Source organism: Acartia tonsa, chromosome 14, assembly GCF_053477335.1.
Source record: "Acartia tonsa isolate MP-2025a chromosome 14, ASM5347733v1, whole genome shotgun sequence".
Taxonomy (NCBI): Eukaryota; Metazoa; Arthropoda; class Copepoda; order Calanoida; family Acartiidae; genus Acartia; species Acartia tonsa.
The window spans coordinates 36,143,760-36,158,957 of NC_137273.1; the positions used below are offsets into that span (position 1 = coordinate 36,143,760).

Below are 15,198 nucleotides of genomic sequence, written 5' to 3' on the forward strand. Positions count from 1 at the left end.
TGAAACTTTTAGGTGACTAAAATAACTATCCCTACTTCCACCCCCTTTACCCATCCTATCCGCTCTTACTGGATGATTGAACTGAACAAGAAGTGAGACGACAATTTTTCCCCTGTTCACGTATATTCTTTATCGATTGAAATGATTGTCAGCGAATTTTTTTTACTATTTCTGCTCTTTCATTATCGTTGTTTAGATTAGCTCTAATGCTAAAAATGTTATTCCTTATTGGTTTTTCTATTCAGGAAGGCTTTTAAATATCTTGGCGTGGTTTTATGCTAGTTTAATTACAACCTCGGTCCTGCTTTCCCTTAAGTCTAGGGGCAAAGCAAATCTATCATAAAAAAAAAACAAAGTTATCTTAAAAATTTTATTTTTTTTTGAATATTTCTTTGTTTATAATTTTGACTGTTGTGTTCATAAAAGCAACCCTGTATTGAAATTTTATTTTAAGAAACAGGGATGACAACATCTGTAAGTAGCGAAGTACACAAGATCATGGTCAAACAAACAAAGTGAGTTAAAGACAAGAGTGAGCCAGATCGGGGTGCGCAAAATTTCAGCCAATCACAGCGCGGCATTTCATACAATGCTGTGCTCTCATTGGTGGAAAGTTGGATCGCCCCGATCTGGCTCACCACTAAAATGATTTAAAGATTCAGCTAAGATCTTCAGTTGTCATAAAAAAATCACAAAACCTCTATAAAAATAACTAGGTATTTGTGTAATTTGAAGCTTGACCGACAGACCGACGGTAATTAATAATAATCAAATTTTATTGTTTGTTTGTGATTATTTCATCTTATGTATATATATATGCATACTTTTTAAATATTAGTCATAAAATAAATATTTCATTAAAAAAGTAAATAATATGCTGAATGCTCGTTAATCATCAGCTGTCTATATTATATAGCAGCCGAGAAAATTATATTTATAGAGTAGCTTCGCTTTCAAAAAGTATAAAGTATTTTTTTCTGTTCAGGCTACACGACTTTAAACTTTGCCACTGAAAAAATAATTTTGTTATAAAAATAATAATTTAATAGATAAATAATAAGCATTTTTTTTCTATAACTCAATTAAGACTAAATTGGCCTGGTCCGTTAGTTTGTCCATCAAAGTAATGTTAACATTAAGTAACACAGCTAGTTTTATATATAACACTTTATTGTTCTTTTTTATACTAACTGTAAACTTAACTTGAAAGAAGTACCTTGTAAAAAATATTTACTTGGTTCAAATATTTACCTCGGTGCCATTGGCAATAATCCTTTTTGTTTGGCTACTACTCCAAATTTTGAGTTGTTTTTTATATACATATACAATATACATATATATTATATATGCTGCTGTCCTTGCTTTAGCTTATGTAAACCTTGAGTAATTTTACTATCTATACATTAGCACACGAATATAGGGTATTCACCGTAGCATTTTTAACATGTCTGCACAATTCATAACAGTGTATCTGTCTATAGTGCTATAGCAAAATTGGGATAGATTTTAGGGTTGGGCCGGATATCCGGTGTGGCCGGATATCCGGCTGGATAGTTTCAATATCCGGTATCCGGATATCCGGTGTGGCCGGATATACGGCCGGATATTTTCAATATCCGGTATCCGGATATCCGGCCACACCGGATATCCGGCCCAACCCTAATAGATTTCACCACTTTTGGCGTGCCTATTCTATTGACGTAATAAAATGCCTTATACCCCATTTATTTTCTAGAGGATTTCATTCCCCCTTCCCTCATGACGTCAATAGAACATGTAAGCCAAACGCGATGACAAATATCCCCATTTTTCTCAGGCACTATGGACAGCTACCAGAACAATTTATCGGCCTCACACAAAGTACCATGATGGCCAATTTTCAATTTTTTTTTAAATGAGGGGGTTGGGGTATTAGTGATAACAGGCACTTTGTCTGAAAACACCAATATTTAGAATATCATCTCAGATAAATTCTTTTTGGATTGGAGAATAGTTGTTTATACATTCTTTTATAGAAAGCTTTCCATGTAAATGAAAATTGTAAGATTAAAACAGATTTTATTTTATGATATTTATTTTAATATTTGTCTGTAATTTGATGCCATACATGATTTTTCAGTATTCTTGAAAACTGGTTCAAATTCACCGGATATTAGCCAGTTCTGAAACCATACTGAAAAGGATATTAAAACTTAAGACTTGGAAACCAATAAGTAATTATTTAACAACATTAGAGGCAGCTTTGTGATGGTTATTAATGTCATATTTAATACTTATATTTGACGTTTATTTGTTTAACAAGGGAGCTCAAAGAGCTTTCCTTTCTCTTTCAAATACTCTTCTGTAAACAGATAGATATCTATGATTCCCCTTGAGATAGCTGAAGACATATTTCATATAAGTTGATAAAACCCATATTGTTTAAAGCAAAACTTTTCTTAAATTGTATTTTTAAAGTTTTCTCAAAAATTTCCCTCCTTTTTTAAGGATCAACCAAATGTATTTTACTCTTAATTATGACTTTTCTACATTTGGAAGCTTTATTTTATTATATGAAGTAGTAATTTTTTGACCATTTTGATCTTGTTAATTACTCAATTAGTTGGATAATCTATTTTAGGGGAGTTTTGCATAGGTCCTTCATGATTTCAGATTATAAATTTTCTAATTAAATTATAACTTAGTTTTAGATTATTTTTCTGCCAACTGCCTTTTCATGTTGCTAGGAGCTCATATGCTAGTTTATTAAAAGCTCTTTATTGTGCCCATAAAAAAGGGAATAAATTTATCTTTTGGCCAAAAAATCTCAATTGGTGATTAAAATATTGGATTATTCTAATATGACATCATTTGGAATTCTAGAACCAAAAGTTTTAAAATTTATCTTCTTTTTCATAGGCACTATTAAGAGCTTTGTTAGTTTATTACAAATCTTATTTAATCAAATTTTTAAAATCTTGAAGAGTAGGGGATGACAAGAATCTATAACATAATTTCTATACATAAACTTAATTAAGAGCATCAGAATAAGTAAACAAAGGTATGTCAGTATTAATATTAAGAATTTTGTTTTTCTGCTTGAAGTAACAAAAATGTATTTAACATAATTATTAATTAAGATTTGTGTAAATAATGACAATGAGTATAACTAACATAACTCTATAACAATTTCCCTTTTCCTAATATTAATATTCTTGAAAATAATAGTAATAACTCCGGCCACTTCAAAACTAGTACCTTTGCCTCTTCTCTTTAGTGGCTCCGCCTCAAGGGAAAAGAGGTGGAAACTCTCCAACCACATTAATTTTGATATTATAAAGGGAGTATAAAGAAACAATTGCTCACAATTTAAACCGTATCAATTACTTCAAATCTTGGAAAAAGACCCTATAATGTTTGAAGTTTTTGATGGGGTATGTAATGACACCTTAACCAGATTTTTTTTTCTAACACCGACAACAAAATACAATATTATAAGCAAAACAACTCTATAATCAAGTCATAAAAATGTAAGTATGTTCATAAACATTATTCTGTATCAAGCAGTTTTTCAACACTATTTATGTGTTAATGTCTGCTCGTCCTACCATTTCAGTGCTTCGCTTTTATGGATGTTGTCATCCTTGTTATAAGGACACATATTTTGTAATTAAGAATTACTTTATTCTTGAACATTTAGTAGGGAAAGCTGTACTCAAATTCTATACACAAATCTCAATAACAAGCGCGCACACACACACACAAGCTGACACTTTACACAGACATACACTTACACCACACACACACACCTAAACTGACACTTTACAACGACACAGACTTACACACACACACACACACACACACACACACACATATCCTTTATGTGTGAGTACTCATGAGGAGAAAATACCTAATTAAGAAACATTAAGACAATTTTACTTTCAATATTTGAAAATAGATCAGTAATGCGACTTAATTTCACATTTATAGGGATGCGCACTGTTGCGGGTAAAGAAATGGGAGAAAGGCATGGATTTTAACTTTTGTAGATTAAATTTTGTTGTGGAAAAGTTTGGACACTACCTGTTTGGAATTAATCAATAAAAGTACGAACAGTTTTTAAACCCCAAAAATAAAATAACTTGGTTAAATTTGGGTACCAGTGAAATTTACAGTCCAATGTCTCCTCCCTCCCTGGAGGAAGGGGGTTCTCTTGTAGCAATTTTATTCATGTTAGAATTGTCTTAATGATTTTAAACCTTGTTTAATAATGAAAGTAATGCATTTGTAGTTATAAAGTTGTTTATAAAAAACAAGGATGACAACATCCATAAAAGCGAAGCACTGAAACGGTAGGACAAACGGACATTAACACTTGTATAGTCAGAACAGAATAATCATATAAAAATGTATAAGAGTCAAAGCAAAATTTTAAGTAAATTTGTTGAAAAACTGCTTGATTCAGGATAATGTTTATGGGCATACTTACATTTTTAGGACTTGATTATAGAGTTGCTTCGCTTATTACATTATACTTTGTTGTCCCAGGAATCAATATACCAATACACCATGTTTAAAATAGACGTACGGACATTTTGGTGATGATTATAGGAATATAGAGTTGCTACGCTTTCTAAATCGTACCTAACTATCAAAGGAATCACCATGCAAAATTTAAAATCGATAAGACAATTCTAACATGCCTAAATTAACAAAAAAGCTATCCATTACGGACGGACGGACGGACCGACCCTAATTATAGAAAAATAAAATCTTCGCTTTTAAAAATGATTTCATGCTTAAATCCTCCGTGTTTTTAAAAGAAAATTTATAATGCTAAAATCTAAATAAAACAAATTGAAAAATATTAGTTTTTAAGAATGATTCCTTCATCAAGTTTACTATAGAATTTAGATACTAACAATTTATATACATTCACACAACATAGATTAATAATCAAATAGACAAAAAGTCTTGTAGCTTATGCAAAATTTATTTTCTATGCTATTTTATACACATTTTCAAGCTTTTGCTTTGGTCCTTATACACCAAACCCCAAAAAACAAGGTCCAATTCTCTTCTATATCCCCATTTTTTTAACCGCGGACAATTGTAATACAATGTGATATATGGTATATAGTTTTCTGTGTAAACTCATTTTTACACACCCAACACACCACACACACACAACACAGACTCACACACACACAGACAAACACCACACACAGAGACAAACACCACACACACACACAAATAGTATATTTGACCCTGTGCGCTTAAGAGGCCAGCATAAGGTTGTACAATAATTTCCGAACAAAAAAACTCTTCTTATTTAATCAAACATAAGATTATATATTTCTTGCAGCCAATTTTTTATTTTGGATTTAAAATGAAAAATCCAACTTTTTTTTTAAGATTGGGGGAATTTTTTTCGAGGGGGTGTTGACACACACAAAAGGGGGTGTTTAAAATATTTTTTTTTTGGGGGGGGGGAATATATTTTTTAGAGGGGTTGTGGTACCCTCCCCGAAAATAGTTATAAACCATCTCAAGACCTTTTAGAAGCTAGCCTGACAAAACAGACAAACAGACTGATATCATGTTACTCTATTACAAGGATAAGAAAATAAAACGTGGATTTTCCATTCATTTATTAAAAATTTACTTTAAGGTAATTTTATACCCCCCCCCACACAAAAAAATACAAATTTTTTTGCTCGAGTGTTAAAAATCATGAATCTAATTGACAATGCCCGATAAATTGATTTAACTCCCAATTATAATACACAAAATTACCCCATTGTACTTTAAAATTAGTGGTTGAAACGTTTGAACACTCAAGTTAAAGAACAAACCACTCAAAATTCACTATAGTCCACAAAGTTGTTAAGCTAACAAATAAGAAAACGGCATTGGAAAACTTTGGGGACTAATGTAATAAACAGCCCATTGTCCCTCTCTCTGGGTAAAAATTCTGACAATACCTTTTAAAAAAAATATGAGTTTTAACATAAACACCATGAACGACATCTAGGTGGGTTCTATGATAATATTAAATAGTAATTACACCTCGTTACCCTCCTCTTGAATACTGAAACTCTACTGTAAATTTATAATGTAAAGTATTTAGAACTCGGCTGCTATCCTTCCGGCCAAAATATAATAAAGCGGGTTTCTTCGTTTTTTTTCCTTCACATTAGCATTTGATAGGTTATTTTAGAGTATGTAAATGTTAATGATTGCCAGTTTAGGCTAGAAATAGGAGAAAAGCTTCGAAAAACGACGAAGAACGCTACTTCGTTTTTAATTTTATAATACTTTGTTTGTATTTTATATATTACTGGTATCTTTTATCAATATATCTATATATCTGTTTGTCTGTTTCTTTGCCTTTTTTGTATTTCTTTGCATTTAAATTTGTTGATCCAAAGCGTTGAAAAAAAGGCATAATTAATAATCAATAGTTCACCTTTAATTTATGCAATTGTTCTTGTTACAACTTACTTCTTACAATTTTATTAATTGATGCAATTTATGGGCACATTTTTATTTATTATTTAACCATCTTTTTTACTTAACTTTTTATCTAACCTATTTTGATTTTTATTGCTTCACTACTCATGGTTATTATGAATAATCCTATTATATAAAGTATTATATATAAAAACACAGATGTTATTTTTTTAACATTTTATTGATGGAAGACAATCGTTTCACTATTAAATAGATCATCAGTTTCAAGTAAGATGTATAAAGTAAGAGCTAAAAAAATATATGTCTTTGCATTTAGAATCCTTTTAGTAGACTAAATAATAAGCAAAAAGAAAGAATTATGTGTGTAGTATTCTTTTGTCTGAAGCTTAAGATTTTGATAACTACTGAACTGAAAGAGACATTATTTATAAGGAAGCTTTACATAGGTCCTGTGATGGTTCTAGGCTCTTTTATTTTTTGATAGGCAATTTTTCTGCTCCCTTCTTACCCCTTTGAATGTAGATCCCCTAGATGCCAGGGGCGCTAGTAGTTATAATAATCTTTCAAAATAAAAATAAATACTTTCAATAAAAAAATCTTCGAAATATTTTGTAACAAATCTACGAAAACAAAAAAATATCAACATTTATTTAGATTTTAAAGGTAAGGTTTTTATTTATTATTTAAAATTACAAGGGCAGTTATGTTTTAAAGTAGCGCAGCAATATAAAATTTATGGCGTTTTTTCATGAATTAGAGCAACACACTTTTTGTAGTTATTGTAAATAAATCACTGAATATGTAATTTTCTTAAAATGCTACATTAAATATTAACATTTTTTATCTATACTAGTGACTTCGACCCTTTCATATAGGGACTTCTTATTTATAATGGCAAGCAGTGTAGTGGGTGAAAAATAGCATAAACTAAATCCTAACACTTAAATCTAAAAGTAAAATAGCATAAAACCAGCCTAGAACCTATGGGAAGCTTCCCTAAAATGGAGAACTTAATCAGTTTAGCAGTTATTGAAATTTTAATATAATAGGATATTCGTATTTAAAGTGATTTTGTACTTTTAAAAAAATATTTTAGACAACAAGATGAAAATATATAATGAAGACGCGACCTACAATGACCCAAATTTGGTGTCCAGCAAGATATTCATACCTGCTCTACCATTTCCGCTGGCGTCGTCACTGGTTCTTTTATACTTCACCAACGAACAAACCTGCGCCTACCAAATCCCGCTGATTGCCTTGGTTATCGGCGGCCTGTCCATCTTTATATCCATCGTAAGCCTGACCTCCCAGTGCCTGATGCACGATGCTTGGGTGGACAAGAGGCTGACCAAACAGGAGCACTCCATGCTGTGGTTGTTCATCATGCAGAATCGCATCCTTGTGTCAGTTCAAGTCCTCATGTTTTTCGGATTCTTTGTCTATCTGATGACCCTGTTTCCAGAGGTGGTCTACGACAGAGGCAATGCTGCAGCAGATCCGATGCCTCCCACTTATTGTGCCAGAAACGTATACCTGTTCTGTACAGTTCTGTCTGGAGTTATGGTACTCTCTGCCGTTATTGCTGCCATATTTTATGCCATCTTTATTTTAGTTGCTAGGCGTTAGCTCTTTAAACAAATTTTTATGTGGTCTTAATATTTTTATTAATATTTGTGAAAATAAAATTATGAATATTAAATTTTATCTATTACTATATAAACATTTAAAGGGATAAGACAATGCCTGATAAATTGATGTATTTCCCCAATGATCATACACAAAATCACCCCTTCTGTGATTAAAATTAATGGCTTAAACATTAGCGCACCCAACTTAATGAATAAACCAATAAAAATTAACTAAAGCCCCAAAGTTATTCAGCCAACGATTAAGAAAACGTTATTTTAAAACTTTGGGGACTAGTGTAATAAACAACCCATTGTCCCCTCTCTCTCTCTGATTACTATACCTATATGTATGTACATATGCGCCTTACTTTTATAAATAAAGGGATATGTAATTGAACAAAAAAAACTTCTATTATATCATATTTAGCCTATCATTTGTGGGACTTAACTTTATTTAAAGATAATTGAAGTTATAAGTATCAAAGGCCAAACCGACAATTTAAACAATATAATGTAATACAGTCAGGATAAATAAAGAGAAAGGTTTAGAAAGAAAGGTTTCAACTAAAACAGACAGACATATAGACGTCCAAGGGTTTAGGTAAAGGGGTGATATTAGATTACCCTCTTAAAAACTTTCAAACCTTGTATTTTAACCCCCTCAAAAAAGCTTGTACATCTCTATATGGACGGACGGACGAACGGAGTTGCTTGCTTTTAAATTATTTTACGGAGAGGAAAATTCTATTTGATTAACCTATCCCTTGCCTCCTGTTTAGTGCTGAACCTGGATGATAGTGAGAAAGCTGGAGGACGCGCCACAGCCAGCAGCAATACAACTAGTAGCAATACAACTGCACAACAGCAAACAGCCGCAGCAGCAGCAGTAAAACAGCCGCCGACAACCCCGACGACCGCGGCCAAAGTTAAAGCGCGGCTGGCCAGTTATACAAAGAATAAGAGGTCGTCTTGCTCCTCGAGCGCAAGCTCACGCGCGCAAAGTGATTCTCAGGAAAATAGTTATAGAAAAAAAGTTAGCACAATAAAAACGACACAAAAAAAAAAATTTTTATATAAAAAATTCAAAGTGAATTAGTTTTAAAACAGTGAACCACATAAAGATGTGATTACTTACACAAAAGCTCAAAAATATTTATATATAGCCATTAGACACGTTCATTTTACATAATTTTGGTTGATCTTTTAATGAAAAAATGATAGAAAAATTTTGGCAATCCTATTGGTAATGAATAGGGTTACGTTACGTTTAAGGTTTATTATAGTTTGTTTAGGTAAGCCCTAGGCATTGAGTAGACTACCGCATGGTTTAGGTCTCCTGCAGGGGTTAGGCGCAAAAATCAAAGCATAAATGAAAAAAATATTAATGATCTTTGATGAAAATATTAATGATCTTTAATGAATAGGGTTACGTTACGTTTAAGGTTTATTATAGTTTGTTTAGGTAAGCCCTAGGCATTGAGTAGACTACCGCATGGTTTAGGTCTCCTGCAGGGGTTAGGCGCAAAAATTAAAGCATAAATGAAAACAATATTAATGATCTTTGATGAAAAAGGATTTTATACCTCTTTAAAGATGTATTGTTTAAATTTTCAAAAAAAATGTTTAATTACTTCATTTATAATTTTTTCATTTTATATTTACATTTTTTACTGAATCTAAATTTTCTTTTTTTGGAATCTGACTATAAACAAGAAGAATATGACACAGGAGTTGTTGTCTTTCTATAAACTTTCATAGTTCTGGACGGGTCTAGAACTGAATATGATATTTTTAAAAAGAGATAATTTTGGACCTGTCTATTCTCGACACATGTATTATTATCTAAAAATCAGCTGATACAGAGTATAGGCTAAAAGCTGGCCCCAAAACGCACACACACACACACACAAACACTCTCACGCATAGTGATGTCATTGTGTGTGTGTGTGTGTTTGTGTGTGTGTGTGTGGGTGGGTGTGTGTGTTTAAAGCTCTCTTTTACAAAATAGGATTAGACTAAATTTTCAAGGTGAATTTATCAGTTTTACTTGAAAAGATAATAAACAAGATAATCAAGATCTAAAAAAAAGTGACTAGCTATTAACAATGAAATAATTATATTTATGCTTTAAGTACGGACAATTTTATTCATTGTTAACGCAGTATTGAAAAAAAAAATAATAGTTTTTAGGTAGTTAAAAGAACAGCTTTTGAAAAATTTTCTTTGTGAGATTTTTATGAATTATTTTGTCATACTTAGGTAAATCGTGTTTCAATATTTTAAAATCTGCCAATAATAAAGGAAGTTTAATGGAAAATGCTTTATTTGTAGAGAAAATATGGGAAATATCATAATTACCTTCTAGTTTTCCGTCGGTCAAAATAATTATTTTCTTGAATCACATAACCGATCCCACCCCCCCCCCCCTTATTACTTTTAATTAAAAAAACATATTTGGAGCTCTTCTCACCTTTACTTAACCTAACCTATAATTTATCATCTAAGATAAGTTTTTCTCTTTTAAAAGCTGGTAAATAGTCGATATATAGTTTTCAATAAACCGCTCAAAATTGTAAATTTCCAACCGTTTACGCGGTTTTTTTCTTGTTAAATGCTATCAGAAGTTAATTTAGAAATAAAAAAATCTTTGTGACGATAGATTAGAGCAGCTGATCTATAACTAAAGTCTTTTTTTTTCTGGTCGCATACACTTTCAAATATAAATATAAAGAATCAAGTTGTTTAGTTAGTTTTTCCTTTTTAAAAGCGAAGCTTTTCTATAATTAGGGTCGGTCTGTACGTCCGTACGTCCGTCACAGATGGATATTTTCTTTCGTTAATTTAGGCATGTTACAATTGTCATATCGATTTCAAACTTTGCATGGTGGATCCTCTAGTAGTTAGGTACAATTTAGGAAGTAGCAACTCTATAATCATTACAAGAATGTCCGTACGTCTATTTTTTTTTTATACTTTTTTAAAGCAGTTTTTCAACAAATTTACTTACAATTTTACTTCAGTTCTGACACTATACAAGTGTTAATGTTCGTTTGTCTTACCGTTTCAGTGCTTTGCTTTTATGGAGGTTGTCATCCTTGTTAATCTCTTAATATTACGAAGCTAGCTACTGCGCCCATAGATTCTAGGGGCTTTGTATTCAAAGGGGAAGGAATGGTTTAGAAAAATAGCCCAAAACTATCATAAAACTTCAACTTCTAAATAAAAAGCCTAAATCCATACTGGGTTTATATATGAAGCTTCTAAAAATGGAGAACTCAACTGGTTCAGTAGTAGTATTCGAGATCTTAACCGACCAACATGATTACCTTGTACATTTTGTACTACGATTAATCATCTAAATTATTTTCACATATTTTTTTCTGTATTATAATTTACTGTTCTTTATATGAATATTTCTATGCTATAAAGGCTTTGCTGCTTTGGATATTTTATTTGTAATGTTCAGGGATAAGACAATAGCCAATAAATTGATATACATCCCCAATGATATTATACAAAATTATTCATTCTGTAGATTAAAATTAGTGGTTAAAATGTTTGATCACTCAACTTAATATACCAACCAATCAAAGTCACTCAAAGTCCCCTTAAATGTCAAGCTAACGAATAAGAAAACGTTATTATAAAACTTTGGGGACTAGTGAAATAAACAGCCAATTATCCCTTCTCTCTCTCTCTCTCTGCCAATATTGATGAAAATCATCAAATGCTTTGAAGTAGTCAAACTGCAATTAATTACAAATATTCTTCTATTCAAGCAGAGTATGGACATTCAATGGACTACACTAGCTTTGAGCAGCTAAAGCACTAATGTGAAGACAATTAAAAACACGGCCCTACCAAATTGCATTATAACAAAACTGAAATTATTGTACCTTCTACTCCTGTATGTGGCTTTAATTGTTTTAAAAGCTAATGATACATCTCAACCCAAGGCTACTTTATCAAACTAACATCTTTGTACAGGCAAAATATGTATTTAAAATGATAAGATTTTCATTCTCAATCGTCCTGAAGAGGAATAGTTATTTCTCGCATCGTATTATAAACGGCTTTCCGCGGATATAAAATGTACAATTGTAAATTTAAAACTAGTTTTTTTTAGCCCCGTGGTGCCGAAGGCACCACGGGGCTAATAAACTGGTTTTAATCTTATGATTGTACATTTCTATATTCGTAGAAAACTGGATATAATACGATGCTAGACATAGTTTTTTCGTATGGATGAGAGCCGGTTCCTATCCACCGGATTCGAATGAATACGAGAAAAAACTTTAATTGTATGTCTAGAATAGGTTTTAGTTTTTATATTAGTTTTTGGTCTTCATATAACTTTTTAATCGACATCTTAATATTAATCTAATCTTTTCATATAATAATATAACCATGAATTTTCGAATCTATTTTTTTTTAAAACCTAGTTTATGAAAAAAATTACCAAAAGCAAAATCTCTAAAAAGAAAAGAATACACCGATTACATGAGTAAACCGTAGTTAATTTAAATTCCCTACTCTTTAATGATCGTAAAACAATTTTTATGATGTGTCTAACTTTGAGATCAAACATTATTCATGTTTTTATCTTAATTTAAATCAGTTTCCTTAGAATTTTGAATCTAATGGAAATTAGAGGAAAATTAAAGTAGTACAAGGAAAATCCAAAAATAGCGTAGAACAACCCATATATGGAGAAACGTACGAAATATGATATGGGGCACAAAATAGACGGACAGACAACATTAATAATAGAATAGCTTCGCTGCTTAAAAGAAAGAAACAAAAATGGAGAACTCAATCGGTTCTGTGGATAGCTCACAAAAATTTTTATCCTTATCTTTAAGTTTTACCCGAGCTTTTAAGCAATAAGACGTGTCTCTGTCTTTTAGGTTGTATTGTTTTAAGATTTAAGTCTTGGGATGGTTTTAGGCTATATTATTTACCCTCTCACTCTCGTTTTAATCCCCTGGATGCTAGGGGCACTAGTGCAGTAAAAAACTTCAGGATCATTTTTGCCGATCAAAATAAATTTATGTAAAAAAAATTAGACTGCTTAACCGACGAACGGACGAACATACTATCATTATGTATATAGAGTTGCATCGCATTTACAATGTTATAGTCAATAAAATTTGCTTACGTAAAAATTGCGTAATATTTTACAAAAAAATGCCGTATATTTGTTTATTTGTATAAAAATATGTATAAAATACTAGCATTGTATATTGTATAATATCAAATTGTACTTTAGTAGGAAAGTGTAAATATTTTGAAAAAAGATTTTCGCAAAATCTTTTTATTTATGGTATGGAATTAAACAGTTGACCGCGGGTACGAAAATGAAAACTTAAAGGAATAATTCCAATTTTGTTGGCTGAATCAGGCAGTGATTAAGTAATGACGTCATACAATAAAAATGACCAATAATAGGCCAGTATACATTTTACCATTGGCCAATTACAATTTATTGACCATATGTATGTATTATAATCATTTTTACTTCAGTTCAAAATCAGATCCATATATAACATGCTTTGGTTAAAGAGTTGCTGCACTAGCTTTTCATTTTTCCAAATTATTTTGTAGGCCATTGTTTAATCCCTGCATCCCTGCGTTGACCAGACCATAAATGTCAAATGCCTGAGAAAATTTTGCAAATGTCTGCAAACAATTGTCAACACTACATCACTACCAGGGATATAGGGGGATAGGGGTACCCGCGAACCTGGCTCGTTGTCGGCGAGGTGATAGGTTTGAATCTCGGACCGACACACATAAATAAAGGCGTTAAAAATGTTTCCTACTGCTGATATGTCAGGTGCGCGACATAAATATTTAAAGACGGGGGAATGCCTTAGGCCAAACCAGGCAACAGTTAGGACTTCTCAGACAAGGGTCGTGCAATCAAAGAGTTGGTTGTCTGGTGTGTGTTACCTATCATGTTACCCTTGGAGTTTGAACAGATCTATAATATAGATGTATATACAGACAACTACCCCCCTTCCTTTTTCAAAGACCTCTTTCTTCTGCTTCTAAACTATTTTCTGCTACTTGGCTGTGTTAATATAAGCGACACCATTGGTTGATTTTCAATGACCCAATAAGAAGGTTGCACAAGGCGGTTGCATTGGAGAGATACAGTTATTTAATCCTTTCTCCCTCTAGTGTTTTATTCTAATGGAATTTGGACGGAAAATTTGTAATCCTGGGTTGTTGGACCTATGTGTCATGGACAGCAGCCTCGCCAGTTGGCATTCATCCCAAATGATGATACACAAAAATACCCCTTCTGTAGATTAAAAATAGTGGTTTAATCGTCTGAACACTTACTTGATTAACCAACCAATCAAAATTTTCTAGAGTCTCCAAAGTTGTTAAGCCTACGAATAAGAACACGTTATTATAAAACTTTGGCGACTAGTGTAATCAACAGCACATTGTCCCCTCTCTCTCTCTACGTCAATGCATACATTTTTAAAAGTAAAAGAACAGTATCAAATATATAATCCAAATTCAAATTTTTAAATGCGAAGCTTTTCTATCATTAGGGTCGGTCCGTCCGTCCGTAACAGTTAGCTTTTTACGTTAATTTATGCATGTTAGAATTGTCCTATCGATTTCAAATTTTGCATGGTTATTCCTTTAGTAGTTAGGTACGATTTAGAAAGCGTAGCAACTCTATAATCATTACCAAAATTTCTGTACGTCCATTTTAAACATGTTGATTTTTTTACTTTTTTAACAACAAATTTTAATGTGATCTAATCATCCGATTGATCTGATTTTTGGTATATTGATTCCTGCGACAACAAAGTATAATGTTATAAGCGAAGCAACTCTATAATCAAGTCCTAAATATGTAAGTATGTCCATAAACATTATCCTGTTTTAAAACAAATTTACTTACAATTTTGCTTCGACTCTTATACATTTATATTCTGATTATTCAGTTCTGACACTATATAAGTGTTCATGTCCGTTTGTTCTACCGTTTCAGTGCTTCGCTTTTATGGATGACGTCATCCTTGTTTTCCAATATTTAGAAACTGCTCTTTACACAATTCACCAAATTAACCATCTTACACATAAAGAATAT

General features: G+C 31.8%; 2 protein-coding genes across 3 annotated transcripts in view; both read left to right on the forward strand.

Moving 5' to 3' along the window:
- The window catches only part of LOC145306043 (uncharacterized), a 125,629-nt gene that overhangs the window by 2,329 nt on the left and 108,102 nt on the right, over positions 1-15,198 (forward strand). For both annotated transcript variants that reach the window (XM_080147972.1, XM_080147974.1), the window contains exon 2: positions 8,864-9,093. In XM_080147972.1, the coding sequence (XP_080004098.1) occupies positions 8,864-9,093 (230 nt within the window). The remainder of the gene's footprint in view (positions 1-8,863; positions 9,094-15,198) is intronic.
- On the forward strand, positions 7,045-8,155 carry LOC145306044 (uncharacterized). Its single transcript, XM_080147975.1, has 2 exons — positions 7,045-7,116; positions 7,550-8,155. Exon 2 carries the CDS (start codon positions 7,558-7,560, stop codon positions 8,080-8,082), a length of 525 nt encoding a protein of 174 aa, XP_080004101.1. The 5' UTR covers positions 7,045-7,116; positions 7,550-7,557; the 3' UTR covers positions 8,083-8,155.

What these genes read in the sequence shown, in the direction of transcription:
- LOC145306044 (XM_080147975.1), top strand. Translation starts at nt 7,558, where the DNA reads ATGAAAATATATAATGAAGACGCGACCTACAATGACCCAAATTTGGTG.